This window comes from Manis javanica, chromosome 2 (genome assembly GCF_040802235.1).
Source record: "Manis javanica isolate MJ-LG chromosome 2, MJ_LKY, whole genome shotgun sequence".
NCBI lineage: Eukaryota > Metazoa > Chordata > Mammalia > Pholidota > Manidae > Manis > Manis javanica.
Genome location: NC_133157.1, coordinates 209,343,709 through 209,371,685, shown reverse-complemented (window position 1 = coordinate 209,371,685; position 27,977 = coordinate 209,343,709). Strand labels below are relative to the sequence as shown.

General features: G+C 40.0%; 4 protein-coding genes across 5 annotated transcripts in view; 2 read left to right on the top strand and 2 right to left on the bottom strand.

Moving 5' to 3' along the window:
- Positions 1 to 249: 249 nt before the first annotated feature.
- Positions 250 to 25,522, top strand: TRMT12 (tRNA methyltransferase 12 homolog). The gene is made up of 2 exons (XM_017652448.3): positions 250 to 1,966; positions 25,383 to 25,522. Exon 1 carries the CDS (start codon positions 614 to 616, stop codon positions 1,931 to 1,933), a length of 1,320 nt encoding a protein of 439 aa, XP_017507937.1. The 5' UTR covers positions 250 to 613; the 3' UTR covers positions 1,934 to 1,966; positions 25,383 to 25,522.
- Positions 14,079 to 16,411, bottom strand: LOC118969373 (uncharacterized). The gene is made up of 4 exons (XM_037003635.2): positions 16,386 to 16,411; positions 15,474 to 16,288; positions 14,671 to 14,755; positions 14,079 to 14,299 (listed from the first exon to the last, which is right to left on the bottom strand). Exons 1-2 carry the CDS (start codon positions 16,409 to 16,411, stop codon positions 15,571 to 15,573), a joined length of 744 nt encoding a protein of 247 aa, XP_036859530.1. The 3' UTR covers positions 14,079 to 14,299; positions 14,671 to 14,755; positions 15,474 to 15,570.
- RNF139 (ring finger protein 139) lies at positions 16,206 to 27,458 on the top strand. The gene is made up of 2 exons (XM_017652447.3): positions 16,206 to 16,590; positions 25,383 to 27,458. Exons 1-2 carry the CDS (start codon positions 16,410 to 16,412, stop codon positions 27,203 to 27,205), a joined length of 2,004 nt encoding a protein of 667 aa, XP_017507936.1. The 5' UTR covers positions 16,206 to 16,409; the 3' UTR covers positions 27,206 to 27,458.
- Positions 17,210 to 27,977, bottom strand: part of TATDN1 (TatD DNase domain containing 1) — a 57,154-nt gene continuing 46,386 nt past the window's right edge. Inside the window, exons 12-13 of one of the 2 annotated variants that reach the window (XR_005057315.2) lie at positions 18,642 to 18,739; positions 17,210 to 17,510 (exon numbers count right to left, since the gene is read on the bottom strand). Coding sequence is in view for 1 of the 2 variants with exons in the window: in XM_073230090.1 (XP_073086191.1) it covers positions 18,727 to 18,739 (13 nt within the window). In the remaining variant the exon portion in view is untranslated. Of the gene's footprint in view, positions 17,511 to 18,640; positions 18,740 to 27,977 lie in introns of those variants that run through there. The other variant, XM_073230090.1, reaches the window with a different exon arrangement.

Below are 27,977 nucleotides of genomic sequence, written 5' to 3'. Positions count from 1 at the left end.
GGAAGTTAATGGAAGTCCCATTTTTCAGGTGAAAAAGATTCTGGTTCTGAGAGGTGATAAAATTTACCTGAATTCAGACCCTTTTGACATTCAAACACTTGTTTTTTTGTATTGCAGAGCAGCAAGACGGTGCTGACTATCTTTGCAAGGGAATCGACTTCACTCAGAAAATAGTGTCTGCTCATGCTGACCTGAGAGCAACATGAGACAATGGAAGCCTCTCTCCAAATTCTCCAGTTGGAGGCTGATTTGCTCCAGTTTCACTTGTCTCTTTGGATTCGTAAGCAGCATTGAAGAGAGTACATGAGGGGTCTAGAGGATACCTATAACCCTTAAGTTTTCCTTTCTACTAATTTCCGGTTAGGCTTAGGCAAGGAAGGGTAGACCACAATAAAGATGGCAGTAGCGGCTTCGCCATGGCAAACAGGCCGCCTTCCGTCAACAAGCGCGGCAATATTATGTAAGTTCCGGCCCGTCCGTTTCCGTCACTACTGTCCCTGGCGCAGCGGTGTACGGGCCTCTCTCCCCACTTCCGCCGCGGACATCCAGAGGTTGGTGAGTGGATTCAGGAAAGCGAGTCTCAGGGAATCCGATAGAATGTGGGGCCAGCGGCATGGAAAGGGAAGATGGGAAGCCCGCGGCTGTTGTCGCAGTTGTGACTGAGCCTCGGTTTACCCAGCGTTACAGGGAATATCTCGAGAAGCAGAAACTCCTGGATAGACAGCACCGTGTGGAAAAGTTGCCGGATGGCACCGTGGCGTTACCTGTGCTGGGAGAGGCCGTCCCTGAGCTGCACCTGCAGGAGCTGAGGAATCGTGTGGCTCCAGGCAGCACCTGTATGCTAACGCAGCTCCAGAGTGCTGTGCCTTCAAAGAGGGCCCAGGGCTGTGCACCTGCCCAAAGGCTGTGTCTTGAGGTGAGGCACTGGGTAGAGACCCGAGGAGTGCCGTGGTCAGCTCAGTTGGAGGCTGATTTGCCCCGGTCTTGGCAACGACATGGCAACCTGTTGTTGCTGAGTGAGGATTGTTTCCAAGCCAAGCAGTGGAAAGGTCTGGAACCAGCACTCTGGGAGACTGTGGCCTCAGCACTTGGCGTCCAGCGTTTGGCCAAACGAGGGCGGGTCTCACCGGATGGCACTCGAACTCCAGCAGTGACTCTCCTGCTGGGTGACCATGGCTGGGTAGAGCATGTGGATAATGGGATTCGATATAAGTTTGACGTTACCCAGTGCATGTTCTCCTTTGGAAACATCACTGAGAAGCTTCGGGTGGCATCGCTGCCCTGTGCTGGGCAAGTGCTGGTGGATCTCTATGCAGGGATTGGTTATTTCACATTGCCCTTCCTAGTTCATGCTGGTGCTGCCTTCGTCCATGCCTGTGAGTGGAACCCCCATGCTGTAGCTGCTCTGAGAAGTAACCTTGAGATAAATGGGGTAGCAGATCGGTGCGAAATACACTTTGGGGATAACAGAAAACTGAAGCTCTCAAATATTGCAGACAGGGTGAACCTGGGGTTGATTCCCAGCTCTGAAGAAGGCTGGCCCATTGCCTGCCAAGTCCTTCGACAGGATGCTGGGGGCATTTTGCATATCCACCAAAATGTGGAATCTTCCCCAGGGAAGAATCTTCAGCCTCCTGGAAGCAGTGAAATGGAAAAAGAGCATTCGCCTTATTCTCAGCAAATTATCACCAACCAATGGAAGAATAGAGCTACCAGGGATTCTAGGAGAAAAATGTTGTCAGCAGCCACTAAGCGAGAGTGGCAACAGTGGGCGGAATCTGCAGAAACTCGTATTGCCACTCTTCTTCAGCAGGTGCATGGGAAACCGTGGAAGACACAAATCCTGCACATCCAACCAGTGAAATCCTATGCTCCCCATGTGGACCACATAGTCCTGGATCTGGAATGCCATCCCTGTCCTCTAGTTGGCTAGTGAAGGTGGATCCTGAGACATGTGAATCTATGTGTGAGTGACCTTTAAATGCATTAGCTCAGGCTGGGTTCTCACCTACTTGTCTCCTGGTTATCTAATATCTTGTAGCCCTGAAAGCAGGCTCTAGACTAATCCAGATCACTGCATTTGTATCCAGTAACACACTGAGAATGAGCTATATATGTGGGAGAAGCAGTGTGGCTCATTGAAATGAGGCCCATCTGTGCACTCATGAATTCTGGATTCTGATTTCAGTTCTGTCTAACCCTGGGTACATGGCTCCAATATTCTTTTGGCCTTGAATATACTCATTTCACAAACTGAGGGTTTCTTTGCATGATCTCACATGGCTGTTATGTGAGGGCATTGGTTATTTTAGAGTGAAAGACACAGTGCTGTTTCCAGAATCACTCCAGCTACAATATGGAAAATTGACAGGAGTGGAGCCAGGATGGAAGGAGGGAGACAAGTGAGGAAGTTTGTGTGGTTGTTCAGGCATGAGGTGATGGTGGTTTGGACTAGGGTGGTAGCAGTGGGAGGTGGATGGATGAATTTGAGAAATAAAATTGATGGGACTAAGCAATGGAGTACAAATGAAGGCTTTAAGTGATGCAGCTTTATTATGATTGACTAAATTAGGGAGGGAAGAAGAGAAAAATTACTCTGGTATATTAACTCCATTCCCCTAGTATATCATTCCTAAATGAGTTGGGGTGAGTGGGGGAATGTTTTATATATTAGGTTTATTGTGGTAGAAGAAGGGTTAAGAATGACTGCTTTAAATCATAGAGAAAACTAGATTTCCAGCCTTAAGCTTGTGCAATAGTGCCAGTTGCTAGCTGTCTCAAAAGTTCGAATTAAAATCTTGGGTTTTTACAGGCCTCAGACTCCTTTTTCATCTTGCTTCCCTGGTCAGCAACATCAGGGCCAACATCAGCTATAGGGAATGTGAGCTATTCTGCAGTTTTTTTCAAGCCTCACCTTATTCTGTGCCTGTCTGCCATGACTTGTTTACTGTTGGAATGACAAATTGTAGAGAATCACTCTGTTTACTTTGGTGTTGACTAATTGCTGAAAATCACTTTTCAGGGCTTTTTTTAGGTGTACTTTGAAGCCATCTGGGCTTGTTTGCCTGATGAAAAAAGGATGGAAAAGTGTGGCTTTATCAGGCTTATGACTGTACCTGGCTTGGCTGTCTGGGGATGGGCTGAGCGCTTGTCTTTATCATGCAACAGTGGCAGTAAGGACAGGATTGGTGCTGTTTGTGCTATTCTGCAACTAAGTGCCTACTGTATATATGAGCCTCAGAAAATAAAAAATACAGTCCCCCTCTCCAAGGAGCTCACAACCTAGCAGCAGAAATACAACCTAGCAGATAAAAATACTCTAAGAAGTGGAATACAACAAGCTGCAGATGAGTCATAGCCTGCTGTAGGAGTGCAGAGGTGGGGGAGAGAAGTTCTGAGAATTGAGTGGGGAGTCTTCAGAAAGGCAGTGTTTGAATTAGCTCTTAAAAACTGGGAAAGATTTTGATAAGTGGAGTCAGGGTGGCAACATGCTAGTTGAAGAAAATTTTACAGGTGCGAAAGCTTGCTCAAAAAATGTATGGAGAAATTGTCAGGATTTTTTTTTTTAATTGCAGCCAAAAGTTACTCTACCTGATATTCTGAATAGTAAATTAACCAGACCAATGACATTATATAATAGAGTTGAGTAAAGAAAAACCAGGGGCGGAGTGGGAATGTTCACAGACCTTTCACCACCCAAAATGGCATTTTGAAATCAAAGTTCTTTTTCAGAGGCATCAGCTTTCATTAATGCTGCCAGTTCATGGAGGCGCTGTGGGAATAAAAACTCAGCGTTGAACTACATTATCCTTGACTCAGTATACCTTTATTCTTTCTGTCCTTTTTACCCTCCCCATCCTTCCTCTCTTACTTTCACAAATGTATTTGAGCGTCTGCTGTTCTGTGCCAGACATAATGGTAGCCATTAGAAATGAAATAACAAGACCAGACCTGATCTCAGACCCCATGGGCCTTATCCTCTAATGAGGGGGGTAGGCATTAAATAATCACACACTGGATATAACATTTCATGTAACAACTCACATTCTAGTAAATGTCAGAAGGAGTGGTTCTTGGTGCAGTAGGAATTTGTAATAGGGCTCACCTTGTCAAGAAGATTGGGGTAGGCCTCCCCAGGAATGTGATGACTGAGCTGAAAGCTGAAAGGCAAGTAGGAATTCATGAGTGACCAGCACAGGGGAGTGCTTTCCAGGCCATAAGGACAGTGTGTGCAAGTGCCCTGTGGAGTTTGAGGGGATAAAACCAAACCAGGATGGATGGAGTGGAAAGCCTAAGAAGTGAAGGAGTGTTAATGTTGACACAGAGGAAATGGAAATCAGATCATGCAGGGGGCAGTGCAGGCTATATTAAGAACATTATCCCAACAGCAGTGGGACATCACTGAAGGGTCTTCAGCAAAGATGTGACGTGATTAAAAATGGGGGGTTTTATAAATGCATATTTTATCAGAATCCTGGTGTTTTAGTATCATTTTAAAGTATACTCTCAACACATATACAGAAACCCCTAATATTCCTTTCTCCTAATCTGTCCACCCTCATTTCTAGCAATCATGGTGACATGAAACTATACAAGGAGTTAGTCTTGTACATACAGTTCATAGTCAAACATTTTTGCATCTATCTTCATGGGAAAAAATTCTGGCCTCATAGAATGATTTTACCCAGTTGGGACATATTCCCAATTGTGTAGAATTGTTACTACTTCTTCCTCGGTGTGGTAGAGTTGCCGAGTGAAGCCATCAGGGCTTAGAGTTGTCTTTGTGGGAAAATACATAAATACAAATTCAGTGTCTTTAAAAAGATAGGGTTTTCTGGGGTACCTTTCTTCTTGAATGAGCTTTGGTAGTTTGTGTCTTTCAAGGAATTTATCCATTTCATCTAATTTGCCAAATACATTGATTTACACATCTCTGACTTACAGTGGGGTTACTACCTGATAAGTCCATCATAAGAGGAAAATATCAAGTCAATGTTTTTAATATACCTAACCTACCAAACATTATAGCTTAGCCTAGCCTACCTTAAACATCCTCAGAATATTTACATTAGCCTACAGTTGGGCAAAATCATCCAACAAAAAGCATATTTTATAATAAAATGAATATCTCATGCAGTTTATTTGATACTATTCTATAAGTGAAAAGCAGGTTGCTTGTAAGTCTGTTGGTTGTTCACCCTTGTGACTCCGTGACTGGCTGAGAGCTGCAGTTCACTGCTACTGTCCAGAGTACCATACTGCATACTGCTAGCCCCAGAAAAGATCAAAATGCACAATTTGAAAGTATGAGTTCAACCAATGCATATTGCTTTTGCACCATCACATCAAAAAATCTTATGTTGAACCATTAAGTTGGAGACTGTATTTCCTTACTGTACTTTTAATAACTGTAGGATCTGTAGTGTTATTACCATTCTTATTGCTCATACTGATCATCTGTATCTTTGTTTTTTTCTGATTATTCTGGCTGGAGGTATATCAAACTAGGTGACCTCAAAAAACTATCTTTTGGTTTCACTGATTTCCTCTTTATCTATTTTTTCTTCTAATTTTGGTACTAATATTTATTTTTCTGCTTGCTTTGGATTTCACTTTTTTCCCCCTTGTTTTGTAAGGGAAAAGCTAAAGTGATTGATTTTAAGTCCTTAAGGTAGGTATTTATTGTGATAAATTTCTCTGAAAGTACTATTTGGAGTCCCTCAGGGGCTCCATTTACACACACACTTGAAGTTGAACACACTATGATGCTGTGTTTGTTTTGGTTGTTTAGGGGGAATTGTTTTTTCCTGAGGCTGGTAGAGGAGTTTGTCTTCTTTCTCTTTGTCCTTTTGGGGAGTTTCTATTGCTATGTTTTCAAGTTCACTAATCTTTTATTCTGCAATGTCTAATCTGCCATTAAACCCATCCAATCTGCAATTTATCTCAGAAAGTAGATCTATGTATGAAATATATTTCATTTCTAGAAGTTTGAGTCTTTTTAAATCTTGTGTCTCTACTTAACATGTTCCACCTTTTCTGTGCTATCTTGAACATATGGAATACAATTATAACAACTGTTTTTATGTTCTTGTCTAGTAATCCTATCATCTGTAGTTTCTGGGTCAGTTTTTATCAAATGTTTTACATTTCTCTTTCTGGGTTGGATTTTTCTGTTTGTTTTTGTGGGCGTTTTTTCATATACAACAATAGTATATTATACTGCAGTAATAGTACTGTAACTCCTTTCAGGTTCCCAGATCTGATTCGTGTGTGTGTGTGTCTTCCCCCCCCACCCCACACACACCACCAAACAATTCTCAAACACCAGCAGGCTATCCGAGAACTCAAATCTGATACTATTTGCATGGAGACAGCACCAGATTCCCCAGATTAAGGGTTCAGTCCTACAAAACCACCCTCCACCCTCCACTCCAGATGCCGGTCACAAGCCCCAGGCAGTTACCTGTGCTTCTGGCCTACCGGCTACAGATTGGAGGTTCCTATGACCTCCCCCTTAGGTTCAGTTAATTTGCTAGAACAGCTCACAGAACTCAGGAAAACACTTATGTTTACCAGTTGAATAAAGGATATCATAAAGGATACATACTATGAGGCAGATGAAGAGATACCTAGGGCAAGGTCCCAAATAAAGTTGCTTTTATCCTCATGGAACTTAGGGCATTCTGGTTCCCCAAGCACAGAAGCTCTCTTCCACAGAGAAGCAGGATCCAAGAGAGTGATAAGCAATTAGGGGTTTTTGTGCAGGCCTCAGTGTATAGTCATGATTGACTAAATTATTGGTCATTGGCTGATTCAACGTCCAGCCCCTGCCCTTCACTGGGGGTTCAGGTTTCTCATTAAAAGGACAAGACACCCATTTCACCTTTAAGACTGCAATGTTTTCAGGAACTGGATGAAGACCAGATATACTTGGGAAATATGTATTTGGTCATTTCAAACTGCAATTTCCATGCCTGGTTATTTTTTACTTGATGCCAGTCATTGTGAATTTTACCTTATAGCATAGGCTATTTTCATATTCGTTGAAACATGTACTTAAGAGGATGGAAAATAATACTAAAATCCAGCAACCTGTTAAGATTGGTAAAATTTTAGGGTCCACTGGTCTACCTAAATGTCATGATATCTCAGAGTGAAGAACGAAGTTTGTATCTTACCCACTTATTTTATCAATATTATTGTGCCACCAAGGAAGTACACCACACTCTGCAGGCCTGAGGAAATTCAGAACTTGGGAATACTGTGCTGACTCATATATTGGGTGACACAGAAGTCTGCCAGTTCTACGTGGGATCTGGAGCATGTAAAGGCTCTGTGGTGGGTACAGACTGCAGTGTAATTAGCTTTATTACATGGCCATTTAATCCAGGAGAGTATGATACAAGTGTCTTTGATAAGCAAAGCAGCCCTGAGAATTTATGAAAAGCTCCAATAGAAGAATCACAAGGTAGCAGAGAACCACATAGCATCCAAAAATGGCTCCTTCCATCCTTACAGGCCTTAATAAAAACTGAACATATTATGGGACATCAAGTGACCCTATAGCCAGAGTTGCCCACCATGAGCTGGGTTTTGTCAGACCCACCAAGTCAATCTGTCATAAGTTGGAAGTGCTACATCCAGGATTGATGACAAGCAGGGCCAGAGGAAACAAACAGGTGCACAGGCAGGTGGCCCAGGCTCCTGTGTCATATTTATAACTGATGTCCCTCTCCCTCCCTCAGTTCACAATTATGGCCATTTGAGAGGCTCTTAAGTCATACTGATGGAGGACAAAAAAGCTCAAGATAAATTCATTGATGGGTTTTATTGGAATTTAAGTTCAAAACAAAAATAGACTGCTGCTGCCCTACAGCCAGAGGTTTTAAAAGACAGCTGTGAGAGGAATCTTCCCAAAAGACAGAATTTAGGGCAGTAATCCTGGTCATCTTCTTTATGTGGAAAGAAGTGACCTGAAATAAGAACATACCTTCATGGCCAGTGGCAAATAGGTTGGCTAACTGATCAGGGGCCTGGAACAGGAACAATCGGAGGATCAGGGACAAGGAAGCCTGGAGAAGCAGTGGAGAAATCTTTGGGATTGGGCACACGAGTAAACATCTTTGTATTGCATACCAATACCTACTAGAAACATCCACCATAGAAGAGGCACTAAACAGCCAAGTAAAAAAAACACTTGGCCAGTTAACTTCAGCAGCTGCAGTCATCAGCTACGCCAGTACTGGCACAATGGGCTTATCAACAAAGTGGTCATGTTGTAGGGATGCAAGTTAGCGAGAAGCCAACAGCATGGCTTTTGCTCACCAAGTAGCCATTCCCTAATGTTCAACACTAAGCCCTTAAAACAACTCATCCCTCAAGGGAAAGAGCAGCTTTGTGACAGCAAGTTGATGTCATTGGACTTCTATCCCGGCAGGGCATGGATTCACCTTGACAGAAATCTTTCCATTTCCCTGTATGAGTTTGCCTTACCTGCCGTGACATGTTGGCCAGCACTACTATCCAAAGGTTTACTTAATATGTGTGCTGCATAATACTGTCTTTGACCTAGGGACCCACTTTACAGTAAAAGAGGTGTTTCGTGGACACATGATCATGGGATTCACTGATCCTATTACATACTATACAACTTAGAAAATGCTGGCCTAATGAAGTGGTGGAAAAACTGTTGAAACTGAAGGAAAAGTTTGGAGATAATGCCCAATGAAGACGGGATGCCGTCCACCAAGATACAGTATATACTGTAAATCAACACCCATTATATATTGCCATGTGCCATATAGATGGAAAATGTGTGTGTGGGAATGAAAGGGTAGAAACAGAATTTACGCTGTGGCTAAGTATGTCCACGTCCTAGTACCTGGAACCTGTTATTTACATGGTAAAAGGGACTTTGCAAATATGATTAAAGGTCTCAAGATGAGGAGAATATCCTGGATTATCCAGGTGAGCCCAATATAATCTCATAGGTCCTTGTAAGAGGCAGGCAGGAGCAAGTAGTAGGAGATACGACCATTGAAGCAGGAGGATGGGGTCAAGCGAGGAAGGAGCCAAAGCCAAAGAATGCAGGCAGCCTCTAAACCTGAAAAGGACAAGGGAATGGATTCGCCCCAGAAGCCTTTGAGAGGAACACAGCCTTGCTGACATCTTGATTTTAGGCTTCTGTCCTCCAGAACCATATGAGAATAAATTTGTGTTGCTTTAAACCACTAAGTTTGTGGTAATTTGTTGTAGTAGCAATAGGATATTAATATATCCCACTTACTATCTGCATTTACCGTGTGGGGAATTGTGTTTTCCATTTGCACAACTTTGTGAGTCTAGAGGGCTGGTTCCTAACAAGGAACTCTCTTATCAGGAGATACAATAATAGAGCCTTTAGACTCTAACCTACTGACTTTTCACAATTGCTTTAGGCTTCTTGTGCAAGGAAGGATCACTCTCCTGGCTGGGGTATTCAAATCTGGTCATCAGGGAGAAGTAGGTCTATTGTCACACACTGAGAGCAGGAAGGAATATATTTCACAGTCACTCCCATCTACTAGGGCATCATTGGATTCTTTCCTACCCAATATCAGAAGTAAAATAGGTGACTTACAAAATGTTAGAATAAGGACCCCTGAAAACGGGCACCTCCATAAAAGCAATGAGAACACAGGCAAAAATTGTCAAAATCAGCTTTTTCGCAACTCTAGAATGTAACTAATGCTTGCAACAGTCCAAGGACTGCTACAATCCAATCATTTATTCAAGAATAACAGCTGAGTCTTGCTTAGAAAGGGAAGCATCTAGCATTCTATCTTGCCCTATTCCCACCCTCTACCTTTTAAACAAAGTTAAATTGTTCATAAGTGTAAAGAGAATGCTTCCAGTGTGTTTCACCATTAAGTCCTTTGGTTCATTTGCTGTCCTTTGTTAGGTGGTATCTATAGACTCATATGATACTGCATTTTAAAAAATCATCCTTTTCCCACTGCACCCACTCTATCTGGGGCTGTTTCTATACTTTCTCTTTTGTCCCATGGGTCACTTTTCTATCCATGTACCAATACCATCTTGTTTAAATTATTATAGCTTTAAATTAGGTCCTGATATACTGTAAAATCCTCCAACTTTGTTCTTTAAGATTGCCTTAGTTATTTTTATCTTTCACATTTTTTAACGAATTTAAAATCAGCTTGTCAATTTTTGGGAAAAAGAACCTGCTGAGATTTTTTTTTACTGGGATTACATTGAGCCTATAGAGTAAAACTGACATCTTTACAATAATGAATGTAACGTCTGGAAGCTTTTATTCTGTTCAGTTGTGTGCAGCTCTGAAATGAGAAGCCATTATCAGAAGCCTGGATTCCATGTAGGGTAAAGGGTCCTGTCCTTCCCATTTCTCAGTGGGATACTATATCCATATCTGGGCTCCCTGCCTTAACAGATGGTTTTAACTTTGTATTACTTGCACTCTTCCTCACAGCAGTATTTTAGCCCTCAAATTATTCTTGACCATCACCCTAGATGGTTAACATCTTTGAACTTATTTATTATATTCTAATATAAGTACTATGAATGATTATCACATATAACAAACTAAAGTATATTCACAGTATTCCTGAGCCATAAGTGAAGCCATTGCAGTGTTGTTACATAGTATCATAAGGATCTAATGAGTATTTCTAAAATTTGTTTACACCATATTAAGTACTTAAAATATATTGTTTTAAGTTGTGTAGCAAGCATAAGAAATTACTTGCAGAGGTTCGGATCTTAGGCTCTGGAGTCAGAAAAACATGAGTTAGAAACCTGTTTCTGCCACTTGTGTCCTTGGACAAGTTTGTTGAGGATTAAAGTGGATAATGTATGTTATGTATTTAATCTTACCTGGAAATATTAGCCTTTTTTCCCAAATGAGGAGACTGAAGATTAGGTTCTAGAGACAGAACTAGTAAGAGGCAGAAGTGGGCAAGCATATAGAAAGTTATTTGGTTGTCTGTTGAATGAGTGAATGAACCAAGTCAGTCAGTATATACTCAACACTGACTTCCAATGACACTATATTCTCTGTTGTTTGTTAACTAAACAACAGACACCTCCTATTCATTTGGCATTTGCAAAACCAGCAAATTCAAATAAGTGAGTTTTGATGGGCATATCTGAAGTTTACTTTAATGAGAATAGAAAAACTATAAAGTAATTGAGGATCAGAAATTATTTTTTAAGTAATTCCCAAGATCTGAGATAGTTATAGTATGTATAAATCCCTTTTTGGGCTATCAGTCCCTACCCTTCCTGCTAGTATCCCTATCTTTCATTTGAAGGAAATATGTAATACATCGGTGGCCAGGAGTGGGGTGGGTAATTCTAAGTGCTTGTTTCCTATTGTTTCGTCCCACTAAGGAAGTGCTTGTACCTGCACTCTGTACAGCTAGAGCATAGATGCATGGTCCAGTAAGTCCAACCAATTAAATGGTCACTCTTAAAATCTTGAAACTTGAAACTTTGAAGAATAATGAAAATTACCCTCTAATAAATTCCGTTTTTGCCTAAGATAGCCCAGAATCAGTTTCTGTTGCTTGTAACAAAGACTTGGCTGATGGAAAAGTCAACAGGAAATTCAAACTAGTTTTTACACATCCAAATCTAAAGGCTTTTTAGAGCTGCTAAGAAGGCTTTTCAACCATTAAAGCCAAATGAACAGATTGTTATTTTTGAATGTGAGTAATTTGTAAAGTTCGTGTGTCTGTATGAACATACACATACACATCCCCCACACTGTTCTGGGTGAACTCTATAAAGGTATATCTGAGTTGTGCGCATTCAAATCAATGTAGAAACTAAGCAAAGATTAGAATCAATGAGTTGCAGCTGTTTCTTTGAAAGTTTTCTTTTTAAAATGTGATGGGGTCTATGGATGTATTATACTTATTAGGAATTTAGTTTTTGTTGGGAAGATGACTAATACAGACACTTCCTGAATGAAACTGAAAAAAACTTATGACAAAGCTAAGTAAACATAGCCAGTAAGTTCCTTTTGTAAAGAAACTATTCTGAGATTTTCTCCATTGTTCATCTGTTCTAACCATAGCATCTAGTCAGTGGTATGGAAGTCATTAACTTTTTGGTAGTAAAGGATATGTTTTTTTGGTGGTAGAGGAAGGGCATCACTTCATCTTTATTTGCAGGTGATTAGACCCATGGAATGTACGTAGGCAACTGGAGAAGCTCAGACACTATGAAACTGAATTTAGAATACAGACTTGAGAGATGCTAGGGCTTTAGAAGCAGACAGTGCATTCCTAACATGGGGAAAAATTTTTTGAAAGCTTACCTTTTTTCTGAAAAATCCCTAAGTATTCTAAAAACGACTTCATTAATACAATTTAGTTTGAGGTGGTATTTTTAAGTACTTGCTGGGATCTTATTGAAACCTTTATTTTAGAAATGGGGAAAATGAGACCTAGAGACTTCTTTGAAGTCATATGTAAGAGGAAAATATGGTGCCACTCCTGGAAGTTTTTGGCCCAAGATAGAATTTAGTGTGAATCAGCATTATTATAGTAATAAAATCTGTGCATCACATTAAGATTAGAGGCTGTTGAAACATTTCTAAAAACATAAACATTTGTAAACAAGGGCTGAAGCATTTTAAAAAGCTTCTTAATATTTACTATATTTAATTTTTTAAATAAAAATTAGAGGAAAGCCCATGAACTATTTTATTCTCCATTTTGCCTGATCACAATACATTGATACTCACCTCTTGTCTTTTCTGCCACACTCGTTTTAGATTAGTTTTTGTGGACCTTTTTCTCCACAACAGCTTCTTTTTGCTTTAAATTGCAAATGGGGCAGAATAACAGATGGGTTGAGTAGCTTACATCTCTGAGGTTCTCTACATGAATCTTCATAGTCCTCTCATCTTACCAAGTTTGCTTTCCTTTGGGAATTTTGTCAAAACCACAAGGTTATTCCCCAGAGGTTCAGTTCACAAAAATTAATGTGGCAGAAGTAAACAGACTGGGTTAGAAAAAGTGGCAGTCATAATGAGGATACTGCAAAAAATCAGGCAAGCTACAACAGAATCTTGCATTAGCCTACTGACAGTGACAGTAGAAAGGAGACTGGTATGAGAACATGTGAATTAAAAAATGGATATGATTTGATTATGGCTGGCTGTAGGTAAAAAGAGTAAGGAATTAGAGATGCCTAAAATTCTAAGCTTCAGGTTGCCCTGGTTTCAAATCCTAGGTTTGACTTACTGTGGCCGTGCTAGCCACTTAACTATTTGCATACTTACTTTGTGATCTGATAATTTACCTAAGCCTCAGTTTCCTCCTCTCTAAAACAGGTAAGAATACCTACCAAGATAAGGCTGAGGCAAAAAGATTTGTAAAATGTAAAACCATTAGCACAATGCCTAGTACACAGTAAGCACTAGACAGATGGCAGTCATTTGTGGGGGTGTTGCTGGGCAGCTGCATCTGGGAGGTCTCTCCCTGTGCACCACGTGAAACCTCAACTTGGACAGGGGAGAGTTTCTGACTTTGAATAAGAAAAAGTTCTTGAGTAGATTGGGCGAGTGTAAGTATGGAAGGAATTCATTAAAGTGAGAATAGTAGGAAATGACAGCTGCCTGCAATGAGAGCAGTAAGTGAAGAGGGAGGGAGTGGAAAGCTCTCTGAACTCCTACTAGGCATAGGGAAGTCTCCCTCCCCAACTCCTAACGCCAGAGTCACCTTGGCATCTGTGTCCTCTTGGATCTGCATGGCGTGGGACTAGCAACTACCACCCCAGGATTCAGGGGAACCATGGAGCACGGATTTATGTTCTGAGAACTTCCCAAAGAAAGATTTTCAGGCAGGCTACTAAAAGAGATCATGCAGCTGCAGTTCTGTCTGGGTCATCCAGGTGACAGGAACTTGCAGACCCAAATCAGAGCTCTCAGCAACCCCTCCTTACTTAACAGGAGTAACGTGGAAAAAGAGTTAGGATTTGGAAATAGAATGAAATAGCAAAGAGACAAAGATGCTTACCACTGGAAGAGCACAAAGACAAAACACAGTAAGTTGAACAGTGAGAAAGCTTTATTTAAAAGTATTCACTTAAAGGGGAGTGCGGGCAACCTAGAGAGAAGGCGCACTAAAAGGCTGGGGATTCTGTCTTTTAAGGATTTTCAGGAATGTGACAAAGGGACAGGGGTATAGACTTGTAAAGTGGTCTCAAGATGCTTATCTCTGGTGAGAGAAATTATGTTTCCTCTCCTCTATTATCCCTCCTCCAGGTAATTCTGCAAATTAACACAAGAAATTGATTAGTTCCTCTCTAGGATACCTGGTTCCCTCTGGGAAGGTATCAGTCAAAACTGTTGGCCTTTGCTTTTAAGGTGGGCTGAGTTACTGTCTTTTTACCAAAGAATATGTTAGGAATCTTATCTTCTAACTTCCTGGTTTTTAAAATGGAATATTAGCCTTAAAATGGAATCCCTCCTGTTCTTACTGTACTGTTTATATCTTGGCTTTTTTCATCATAGGCAGGAAAAGTTAACATGATGCCTGTCCCAGGTCCCTGCCCTACACCAGGGGATAACAATAGAAGGTTAAAAACATGAGACTGGAGTAAGGAGTTTGGGTGTGGGTTCAATCACCCTATCACACATACCTCCACCCAGAGAATGGGGTCTTGGAGGAGTTCTATAATCCTCCGGAGAGTTGATTGATAAGAGGATAATCGCCCATATAGAGTCCTGAAATAGACAGGATTGCAGAGTGCAGTTTCGGCTAGAAGCCCAAGTGAGCCAGACTTCTATTTTATTTCCCTTCACCTAAAATGGCTGGTTCTACAATGCAGACTCTAACCTATTTAATTTGCTGGTGAAAGGAGGATGAGGATGTCCAGATTATATTAATTACATGGATAGGTAGAAAAGTGTGGGGGAGGTAAAAAACCTTTTCCTTCACTGTCCTATGTCCTGTGGTTGGGGCTCTACAAACTAAACCGACAAGATCTTGAGATTAACAGGACAAAAAGTTTATTAACTCTTGAGGTGCACATACAAGTGGGAGAAGCTCAGTGATGAATGATCCAAAGGGGAGTCTACACTTGGGGCTTGTATAGCATCTTAACAAAAGAGCAGTAAGTCTGTAGAGAATCAACACGGAGGTCAGACTGTCAGAGGCGGCAAACTCCGGGAAGATAGGGATAGTATAAGGTTTGTGGGTGAGTAAATGTCCTCATCTTTGCAAAGACAAAAGAGGCACCTTTACAAATGGAAATTTGTGCCCTGCTTTTTAGGCAAACATCACGGGGGACGGGGCAGAAAACTTTTTTTTTGCTTCTTCTGTTTACTACTTTTCTTCAGTTCAAAATAATCCTTACGTAAAAGAGGTATGTTTTGGAGTGGCATATCCTGATCCCCTGTAAGTATGGCCTCCGCCCTGAAGAGCAAAGAAGGGTGTGCTTACCTCAGAGACGAAAAAGAGGCCTCGGTTATTGCCCTTAAATCACAGTGGCCCTTGACTTTGTCAAATGTGGCCTATGAGTGTCCCCAGTTCTGTCCAATTAGGTGGGAGGTAGGAAGAGGGACGTGCAGAGATGCGAGGGTCGCTGTTCTCGCCAGCGCCTCCAGCAGGCCAAGGCCACGCGGGGCGACCGCTGCCTGAAACGCACGCCGCGCCGCTTCCAGCAGGACCTCTGGACGGTCGGGCTTCTCTCGGACCCGGCCTCCAGGTGGGGTGGAGTAAGTCGGCCGGCGGCAGCCTTTGGCTTTCCTCCTCCCAAGCACCTCTGAACCATGTTTATGGGACGTTTCGTGGGCGCTAGTAAGTAGCTATTAAATTCCCGCCGGCGGAGCACGGAGTTCCTCAAGGAGCAGACGCCGAGGCGGAGCAGGAGGCCTCTCGGGGTCGGGTGGCCACGGCTACCGAAGAGCGCCTGCGCCACAGGGTGGCGCCAAAGCCGCGAAGGTGGCCCGGGTCGCAACCATGGTAACGTTTTGAGTCCTTCGCTACGCCGTGCGTGATGACGGTATGGCACGCGTCCCTGGCCCTGGCTTATGACGGAAACAGGCGCGGACGCAGCCTCCCGACCTCGAAACAGCGGCAACTGCTGAGGCGGGCAGACGAGGTCAAGATGGTGGTTCCGCGGCGGCGAAGGCGGGGGAGGTAGGAGCCAGGCCGTAGCCTGCCGGAAACACCGACACCCAGTGGCCTCCCGGGAGCCGCCGCCGCCTGCTCCAGCTCGAGAGACGCGAGCTGGCGGCGGGGCGGGTCTTGAGAGACTGGAGAGGTGGGAGGGCGGGGGCGGAGTCGCCCGCCTAAACTCCCGCCCCCTGCCGCGGTCCCGGGCCCTGCCCCGCGCGGCCCTGCCCGGCTCGCCCAGCCCTGGTGTGGCGGCGGCTCATGGCGGCGGTAGGGCCCCCGCAGCAGCAGGTGCGGATGGCCCAGCAGCAAGTCTGGGCGGCGCTCGAAGTAGCGCTCCGGGTGCCCTGCCTCTACATCATCGACGCCATCTTCAACTCCTATTACGATTCCAGCCAAAGCCGGCTCTGCATCGGGCTCCAGATCTTACTCCGGCTCTTTGGTAAGGGGGACAAGGCAGCCCGCGGGCCGAGACGTGCTTCAGGGAGCGGGCAGCCGCGCGCAGCTGTGGGTCATGTGTGTGCGTGTTTGGGAACCAGTTTCCTCCCCCACAGGGACGACTTTGCAGGCTGGGAGGGGGGAAGAGATGACACTTGTCTCCATAGTTGACAGCGGAGCGTTCCCTTGCAACGAGTCAGCCCCATGTTCATTTTTGCACCTGAGTGAGGGCGGGGAGAAAGCATGGATGTGTGAGCATGCGGCTCTTTTGCCCGCTGTTTCTCTTGGGGACTGAGTGCTGGTGCGTCCTATGCGACAGTATTGGAAAAAGCAACTCTGCCCGGATCTCTACCGTGTGTGTGACCTTGGACTTACCGTGCCAAGCTCTGGGCCTCAGTTTCCCCCTTTTCCAAGATGGAGAGTGTTTGTATTGTGACTTCTGTATCCACGGGGTACACATGATTTTGAAATGTCTGCGGTAAATGACATCCAAACGAAAGAGACAGGGTCTCGAATGTCAGACCTTGAAACCATTACCAAAAATCTTCATGAAGAAGGCGCTACTTACGAGTCCTAAAATTTTCCGTGAGTAGAGAAGAAGGTATTGAAAATGGTTATGAAAACGGCTAGAAAGTGATGGGACTTTTCCAAGAGACTTCTGAAAATCAGTGTCTTTGTTGAATATGAATGTAGTGTTAAGAACATCTTATATTTCACCCTCTATCTTCACTTGCATCAGCAGAGTGAGAAGCATTTATGTGTAAAATAATTTTTTTTTAGTAATCGAAACTTGGTAAATTTTGTTGATGAGGTAATTGTTACAAATTTTTAGTAGGCTTCTGTTTTTGAACAGTTGCTGAGGGAGGGTGATGGTGAGATCCTTACCAGGCTTTTCTGTATTAGCCATCTGTTGCTGCTTTATTCCTACCAAAAGAGAGTAGTAATGTTGAGGTTGTTATTTTCAGTAAATGACATTTTACATTTGTTTGATACTTCACTTCTGCAAAGCATTTTTACCAGTATTATCTAACCTAACCTTCCAGCATCCCTCAGAGGTGGTTGGTGGTATTCTCATTTTACAATGAGGAAATTGAGGGTCGTAGAAGTTAAGTGTTTTGCTTTGAAAACAAGCGAGTGGTTGCCAGACCCTAGGCTTAAAAATCTTCTGACATCAAGGGTGATTCACTTCAGTACAGCTGCGATCCAGATACAGAATGGTATAGTAATGATCATAGCTGGATCTTAAAAACTAACAGATGTGAACATGATGTTCACTAGCGTAAGACTGCTCTGTATAACCCACCAGCTTCTTAATCCCAGTACTTCCTACTTACAATGCCCTCATTATTTGTGATAAAAATGGAGCTGTGTGATTTCAAAATGTATACAAATAGTAATGTGTGCAAATACTGGATTTTTACGTTGTACACAAACTAATATAGTGTTATATCAGTTACACCTCAATTTTTAAAAATATTAGCTAGTTTTGTGTTTCATTCTTCCATATTTGTTTAATTCTGATAGTCTTCTGAATATTAAACAAATTATTAACAATGGGGACTTATTGGGAGGGCATTTCTTTTTCCTGCCAGTTAGAAGTCACTCATCATGTTATATATTAACAGGTGGTTATTTGTCTCATTATAGAAAGGTGGCCCCAGCTGAGCGTGATACACTGCCAGCCCTCTGCCCTACAATCCTAACCCACATTAGTTGATGACACACATTCAGACAAGATCTGTGCCGATTCCTAGGTTAGAGAGACTGAGAAATGAAGAAAACTGATCATTTCTATTCCTCAACCTTACAGGGTAAAAGAGACCTTTCTAGACAAAGAGCAAAAGTAGCAGACTTTGAGGGAACTCTTATCAAATTTGGGGTAACCAAGTGCTGCTTTGGAAACTAAATAACCAATTGTAACATGGAATTGAGGGTGGGAGGGGCAGCTTTCCCCACTTCTGCTTTGAGAAGAGGCCATGGTGGAAGAGCACAAAAAACAAAAAACATTGAGATGGGTTTGAGAAGATTACTGTATTCATTCCCCAAATAGTGTACCTGCTGCGGTGATGTTACTTTGGCATGTAGCTGCAGAATCCTCTTGGGACCAGATGCTTTAATGCAGTGTTCTCAGAGTTGAGTGTTAGGCTAGGGAGCTTTAAGGAAAAGGAACATTTTCTTTTATTAATAATTTGTAATTTAAGAACATTGAACAAAGTAAGCTGGTATTTCCTTATATTCTATCCATGCTTATTTTTGTAGTAAATCACAGAAGTTTTTATTTGACAAGTTAAAGAAGAATTTGATCTCAGGCGAGTTACTTAACAGCTCTGGGCCTCTCTTCTCTTATTTTTATCTTTTTAAAGGTGGATGATAATGGTATCTCTCTCATAGGGTGCTGGGGACAGTAAACAAGTTAGGATGTTAAGCTCTTAGAACAGGACTTAGGAACTAATAAGGGCTTTTTAGGTGTTAGTTATTAATAAGTTTGATAGCTTTTTCAAAAAATATTTTAATATTTCACTTAAGACCACACTGTTACAGATATTTCGATCTTTTGAAGGCATCAGCAAAACATTGGTGCTGTTTATTTGAAAATTTTGATCTCAGAATCTTTTCTGGGTCAGACTTTATGAGAAATCAAAATATTTTCCACATCTATTAACTGATTGTTCCTTACATTATGCCAGTGTAGTTATGTTAATCTTTCACATCTGTAAAAATGAAGTAATTTTAAAAAATTTGTTTTGGTGCTAAAAAGTTCACCCTGAATAAAACAAATATCTTAAATATTTGAGGCCTATTCAGTTTTTTTTCCCCAAAAACAGCTTTTTAAAATGTTTTATTTCAAGAACTTTGTTTACTGGTATTTCAAAAAAAGGTGGGTCAAAATACAAAAAAAAAAGGTCAGTTGAATAATAGCATAGGTTTAGAAATCACAGCAGCAGAAGCAATGCACAGATGCACAGACGAAGCAATCCAACGAATTCAGTTCTGCTCGGGTCTATTCAATGAGGCATCTTAGGTTGTTATTGAAAGTGACAGGTTTGTGTGTAAAAGATATCCAGAAGATAGTTGAAATTAATTGCTCTGCCTGGTTAGTTTATAATTGTAGATCTCTCAGTACTATTGTATATAAATCTCAAAACTTGTCAATCTCATCTTTTTGTTTAAAATGGAATTATAAATAGAAATCTATTCCCTAAGTAAAAAGCCTATCAATTTCATATGTAGTCTCTGAAGAATTTACTGTCCTCCCTCTACAAAAAAGTGTTGTAACTGTACTTTAATTTGGTATCAAACTAAGGATATAAAAGCATATCATTTTGGAAATTCAAATAAAATCATATCACAACATATAGAATATTTAAGAAGATTAAGCTGTTCATATGGGGTGTTAAATGCTAAATTAAATGCTACCCAGTGCAGCGTAATGCTGAATTAGCAAGTCTAAATCCAAGGCAGAAAATGCAAGCAAAGGAGTTTTATAGTACTACTCATATAATGATAATTTATTGAATGGAAAGGCCTTTCTAAACATAAAAGAAAACCCAGAAATCACAAGGGAAAATTTGATAAATTTGAGTACATACAAATGGAAAACTTTGACAAAACTCATTTTTAAAAAATCCTTAAAAATGACAGACTGAGGGGAAAATATTTGCATCATATGATTCATTCTAGTAAAAGTTTTAGTCAGTTAATAAGAAAAACTTAAGCTCTCAGAGAAAAATGAGCCCAGGATATGGAGTTCACAATAAATTAAATGCATAAAGTTGGTAAGCAAAAGAAAAACTACTTAGCTTTATAATTAAAGAAATGCAATCAAAACAAAATTTCACTTATCAGATTGGTGAAGAGTTCAAAGATTGAATAAAAGGTAGTTTCACAAAGTTATCGGGAAATAGGTAAAGTTATACAATTTTGGTAGACTGTCACTTCTATGTAAAGTCATTTGGTGTTAACAACTGAAATTCACAATACACCTTTTGGCTCACACTTCGAGTTCTAAGAATTTGGCCCAAAGATACAGTTGTGTACAGACTGTGGACAAGAATATTCATTGTGGCATTGTTACTAACAACAGAACAACAAATTGTTAATCTAAATGCCTATGAAAAGGCAATCTATTAATTGTATTAGGTTTGGCCTTATAATAAAGTTGTTGAAAAGAATGAAATAATTATTTTTGGTGCTGTAGAAAACTCAGAAAACCTGTGAAGTGAAAAAAACGAAGTAAAGCAGTAGTAATTGTGACTGCATTAGATTAAGGATTGTCAACAGCAGCACGATTGACACTTTGGACTGGCTAGTTCTGTGAGGTGGGGGTGGGGATGCTGTTGTGTGAATTGTAGGATTTTTAGCAGCATCCCGGTCTCCATTAGATACCAGTAGCACCCTCCTTCCCCTCAAGTTCTGACTGCCAAAAATGTCTCTAGATTTTGTCAAATGACCTGGGGGGCTGGGGGCAGGGGGTAATGGCAAAATTCTATCCTGGTTGAGAACCTCTGAGATGGACACATAGACCACTAGCATAGAATAGAAAGCCCAGAAACAGACCACTTGTATATGGAAAGAAGGAAAGAAAAATACCACCCATATATAGAAAAAGTATATAAAGAAACTTAATGTGTTTCAGGGGTAGAATTGAAGTACACTGAGGTAAATATAGACAAGTCTTTTAGTTATTCATATGGAAAAAATTACACTGGATCCTTACCACACGTCAAGATATAAACAGTCCAAGTGGATTAATAAAAACAGTCCAAGGTGGAAAGTAGAACTTAAGAATTTTTAGAAGAAAATGTAGGATAATACATTTTTTTTAACCTTAGAGGGAAAAGTTCTTTAAAAATCTATTTAAAAATATTATGAAATATTAATAAAATTCAGTGATATTTAAGTTAAAAACCTCTGTTACTCAAAAGGCAGCATTAAAAAAGTGAAAACACCAGCCACACACCTGGAGAGGATACTTGATTATAACTAACTGACAAAGAATTTGTCAGAATATTTTTTAAATGTCTATAATTCAATAAGGAAAACAACTCTGTAGACAAATAGGCAAAAGATAAACTGGCAATTAACATAGGAAGAAACATGAATGGTCAATAGATTGGAAGATCCCCCCTTGATAAGTAACAAACACAATTTTTTTTAAAAGGTAGCAAAAAACCCATTATTATAATTGAGATCCTCTTTGGGTAAGCAAAAAAGAGTGTATTTATGCATAAATGTGTTTAATTATGCAAAACTGCTTTTCATTTGTGTTTGACTTTTAAAAAAGTCACATGTATTTCTTTTTAATAAAAATTTCCTTAAAAATTTTTATTTACAAGCAAAATTTTGGTTTTTATCTTATTGAAAATGGAGTACAGTAGAAAAATTTTGTGCTATATTTAATAAGTACACCAACAGGTTAACATTTCTAGATACTTTGTCCAATTTTTTTATTTGCCTAGGGCTCCTTTGGGAGTAAGGGAGTCATAATATTTCTTTGCTGTTGCATCTTTATTCTGTCAGGCCTGAAATGTTTTTCCACAGCTTCAGATTATGTTTGAAAGGTATTTAAGGTACCTGGAGAGATGTGGGTGTTGGGTCTTATTTCCTTCTAACTTTTAGTCATAAATTTGTAGAAAGGTTGAGTATATGAATGGACTTTACACGTAAAAGAGTTAAATGCTTTGTTGTGTAATGTGTATTCCTGATGTTGGGTTATTCATACCATCCCCATGAGCAGCTCTATCCCTGGGCTTAATTTTCTTACGTGTGCATGGTAAATACCAAGAATATTATGGCTCAGGTTGGGAAGACGCAAGGAAACTGGTATTATTGATAGCACTCCCTAAAGGCCAAAAGAGGGATGTTACTTTAAAGACTTGTTAGTTGGGAAGTTGACTTTTTCTGTGAAATGAGAGTTGATTCTTCTTACATTCCATACGTAGGAACATGAGTACAGAAGAAAAATTTAAGAATCCCATGTACAGGCAGACTACGAGTAGGAATTAAAAGTTTTACACTATTTTTGAAATGTTTGGTCATTATTACATCTTGGCGGGTATAATTTTAATGAAAAAGTAGTATCGGATGTTACTTGCTGGGATGCATTCAAACTTTGAGGTTGTAGTCTCACTACATTATTTGTCATATCTTCCTTCCCTGTTTTTCCTTCGGTTCATTTGCCTAAAGCAAAATGGCACTTTTTCTCCAAAAGTATTTTTAAAACCCAAGTCATTCCTTCATTACTGTGTAAAAATAAGCTTCAAGGAAAAAAGCTATTGGAGTAAAAAGGACTAGTATAAATTACAGCAAAATACATGAATATTTGCAGGTAAAGATTACCACTTTGTGCGTAGCAAGTTGACAAAAATAATTTACAGTCCCTGCTTGACTCTCCCTTTTAAGTGGCATATAAAACAGAATTGCAAAGTAGTGATTCTATAGCATCTTACTACGCTGAAGGACAGTGACTAATGGGGTATGTGTTGGGGACTTGATGATGGGGGGAGTGTAGTAACCATAATGTTGCTCATGTAATTGTAGATTAATGATACCAAAAAAAAAAACAAACTGCAGTTATTTTGGTTTTGTTTTGACTTGGTTTAGATTCGCTTAAGTGACTCAGGAAAAATACTTTCATTTTTCTATATAGAGGAAGTAAGATTACATATGGCATAGAGTGGTTGAGTTAATTCCATTTCCTATTACCTAACATGGAAAAGGTTTCTAATCCTACTCAAAAAGTCCATTTTCTATTAAAAAGCCCACCGTTAACTCTTTGGGAGGTTATTAGTGGTTGATCAGAATCGGGTGGTTCTTATGCAGGGGTTTATGTATCTTCCAGGTGATGGTGTCCTTCTGTCCTTTTCACAATGACCTGATGTGTTGGCACAGCGTTAAGTTTCAAGTCTATGGGCAAAGTCACCATTTAGAGGAACTAACACTTGCTTTTAAATGCAGTGGATTGTGTAATGCCTCCATTGTGATATGCAGTGTCTTCCTTGATTGCATGCTGAAAGAAGGTGGCTAGGTGGGTGTTGCATTTGGAGTTTGTCACTTTTTCTGTACTCCAGGCTCTGGTTTCTCAGCTGTCTTACCTTTTTATAGGTTTCATTTTCCAAGTGGGCTTGGAATTTTGTGGTTGCCTTTAAAAATATAATTCAGAATTCAACAGAAACATTTCCCCAGTGAATACTAATTGTATTTATTTTCTACAGAACACTTTGGGGTCCACAGATTTATGTGGTAGGATCCTTGCTTGATATCAAGGGCACATTATATAACAGGTACTGTGACACCTAACTTAGATAACTAGAAACTACATTATCAAGTAGCATATGCTAATTAGACATTTCACCAGGCTCTGTAGGTATGCTGAAGGAACAGTCATTAATCAGAGAAAGTGGGTCCATTAGATGGGTAGGATTTGAACAGTCAGGGATCTCGGAAGTTAGCGGGGCAGTGGTGCCAAGCAAAGAGAATAAATGTAAACAGCTGCAATTACAGCAGAGAAGGGCTATATGTTAGGGAAAAGCTGTCTGGTGTATTGGTGTGTGTGTTGGGAGGACTATTACTCTAGAGCAAATTGGATCCTTGAATGTTTGGACAAGGGATGTAGGTTTTAGCTGATAGTAATTTCAGAGCCACTGCAGTATTTTGAGCAAAGAAATGAAGAAAGGCAATTTGGTGATAGCTTGTAGGTGAATTTGGAAAATTAGTTTTTAGAAACTAATATGTTGGTGTCACTGAGAAAAGGGACATAATAGGTTTTAGTAGAATTGACACCTTAATGTCAGAGTTTGAAGGTACAAGGCTAGAGGTACCGTTAAGAGAGTAATGGTACCTTTTAACTGAATTGGAAATAGCAAGGAAGAGCTGTTTGAGGTGAGTTAAATTTTAGAAATTTTAGGTGTTGGAGTTGTAGAAGTGGAACTAGGTGAATACTTGGATGTTGAAACCTTGGATAATAAATGTCTCTTGTAATCTCACTTGAATCGTTTGTCAGAGCACAAATAAAGATAGTGCTGAATATATGCCAGACTATACACTGGTTACATTTGGAGTGTGGAAGGGCTTATTATCATTTTTTAAACATATTTTGTTTTTCTGAATGTTACTTTTGTAATTTAAAGAATAAAAAGGGTTGACTGAGGAAAAAGGGAACTTTGAGGACATTTCTGAAATCCACAGAAAGGTATGTAGAGAAAAAAACAACAACTGCATTTTGTGCCCTTGAGAGAATGGTCAAATTTAAGGAGCAGGAATTAAAAGAGCCAGCTGTTCACAAAACTGAGGCAGGGAAGTATAAAACTTAACATGATTTCATAAAGAACACTTTTAAGAAAAATCTAAGATTTAACAGGAACAAATTTCCATTTTGGTTATTTTAAATTTACTTTTTGAAAAGGGATTACTTAAAACATTTTTAATGATTATGACATTATAAAGGACATGTTCTTTCAAGATTTTTAAAACTTGTTAAAATGTATGTATCACTACAAATTCATCTGGAAGATAATTTTGTGATTTGGTGTTCGGACATACATCGTGCTACCTGGATCACTTTGGAAATTAGAAGACAAGGAATAAGATTTTTAAAAATAATGTTTGGTCTGTCCTGTGGAACTGTGTGCTTTACAAAATCGCTACTGGCCTTTAAGCCTGAATTGTCTCTAGGCTTAATGTTCATAACTTTGCAAATATTTGTATTTTCTCCTTAAGGGAAAACTATCGTAACTGTTAGCAGAAGAATATTCTTTAAAATGTTTCATTCAAATGACCTTCCTTTCTTTTTTCTAGGTATATTTGTATCCAGTGTTGTTCTGATCTTGTCACAGCGATCACTTTTCAAGTTTTACATGTACAGCTCAGCCTTTCTGTTAGCTGCAACTTCAGTGTTGATAAATTATTATGCTGCTTTGCACATTGACTTCTATGGTGCCTACAACACATCAGCTTTTGGGATTGAGCTGCTTCCTCGAAAAGGACCCTCCCTTTGGATGGCACTCATCGTTCTTCAGCTAACGCTAGGAATTGGATACATTACACTACTACAAATTCATTCCATCTATTCACAATTGATTATTTTGGATCTCTTGGTTCCTATAATAGGCTTAATCACAGAGCTGCCATTACACATCCGAGAAACTTTAGTTTTCACTTCTTCCTTGATTCTTACATTAAATACAGTGCTTGTCTTGGCAGTGAAACTTAAGTGGTTTTATTATTCTACACGATATGTTTATCTTTTAGTGAGGCACATGTATCGAATTTATGGATTGCAGTTATTAATGGAGGACACATGGAAGAGGATTCGTTTCCCAGATATACTGAGAGTCTTTTGGCTAACGAGGATTACAGCTCAGGCTACAGTATTAATATACATTTTAAGGATGGCAGATGAAACTGATTCTTTCTTCATTTCTTGGGATGATTTCTGGGACCTCACTTGCAATCTTATAATTAGTGGATGTGACTCTACACTAACTGTCCTGGGCATGAGTGCTGTCATTTCCTCAGTAGCCCATTATTTGGGCCTTGGAATATTGGCCTTTATCGGATCAACTGAAGAAGATGACAGAAGGCTTGGCTTTGTAGCACCTGTTTTATTTTTTATTTTGGCTCTTCAGACTGGTTTAAGTGGGTTAAGACCAGAAGAGAGACTTATTCGCTTAAGTAGAAACATGTGCCTTTTGTTAACTGCAGTCCTGCATTTCATCCATGGAATGACAGACCCTGTATTAATGTCTCTCAGTGCCTCTCATGTGTCATCTTTTCGTAGACATTTTCCTGTGCTCTTTGTCTCTGCTTGCCTGTTTATTCTTCCTGTTGTACTTAGTTATGTTCTTTGGCATCACTATGCACTAAATACATGGTTGTTTGCAGTTACAGCCTTTTGTGTGGAACTCTGCTTAAAAGTAATTGTTTCTCTCACTGTTTATACGTTATTCATGATTGATGGTTACTATAATGTCCTCTGGGAAAAGCTTGATGATTATGTCTACTATGTTCGTTCAACAGGTAATATTATTGAATTTATATTTGGAGTAGTAATGTTTGGAAATGGGGCTTATACTATGATGTTTGAGTCAGGGAGTAAAATTCGGGCTTGTATGATGTGTCTACATGCATACTTTAACATCTACTTACAAGCAAAAAATGGCTGGAAGACATTCATGAATCGTAGGACGGCTGTTAAGAAAATTAATTCACTTCCTGAAATAAAAGGGAGCCATTTACGAGAAATAGATGATGTGTGTGCAATCTGCTATCATGAGTTTACAACATCAGCTCGTATCACACCATGTAATCATTATTTCCATGCACTTTGCCTTCGGAAATGGCTGTACATTCAAGATACTTGTCCAATGTGCCATCAAAAAGTATACATTGAAGATGAGATCAAGGATAATTCAAATATATCTAACAACAATGGATTCATTGCACCCAATGGAAATCCAGAGGAAGCTGGAAGAGAAGCTGCTGCTGAATCTGACAGGGAAGTGAACGAAGATGACAGTACAGATTGTGATGATGATGCTCAAAGAGAAAGAAATGGAATGATTCAGCACACAGACGCTGCAGCTGAAGAATTTATTAATGATGATACTGAGACTGATTAAAATCGCATTTACTAATTATTGAGGTATTTGTTTAAAATTCAGTTGATCCAAAATGGAGTAATAAGTTTCACTCCAATGTGTAACCAAGCACAAAAACAGTATCAATGTTGAATCTGTGAATGGTTTTCTGTTTACTGTCATGTGCTACTGTAAATATACCTCTTTAATTACTTCTGGTCTCTTTGGTGACCTATTGAAATTTGTGTACATTATTGTACATAGAATAAAATGTTTTCATGTTTTTTTGACAAAATTTGAACAAATAGCTTTTTAATAGATGTAATAATACGGTGCGTCAGCTGTGCCAAAGATTGCTCAATGAAGACATAACACACGTAGCTCTGGACCCTAGTTTTTCTTTAAAATGGGTGGAAGAATTCAAGTGCAAGTCAGAGGAAACCACAATCAAGGAAATGATTTGGACTCCAGGATAAAGGCTGTATGTAGAGTATTTTAAAATTAAGGGGAAAATAGGCTACTTGGAAGTGACTGAGACACTTTTTTGAAATTTGAGAGTAGCATTAGGGTTGAGCTGGGTTCGAAAACCATGATTCAGAGATTGTGTAAGAGTTAGGAAGTAGGCTTAAATCAACTAAACTTTGATAAAGACCAGATGTGCTAACTGTTTGATTTTGATGTAAAAATAAGTATATTTCTTAGCCATTGTGTGTTTGCAGCACTGACAAAATTGTCCTTTCAGGCTTTTGAAGAGATTACAAAAGGAAATACTTGGTCTTCATTGTTTTAAACAAAGACATTAAGTAACATAAAA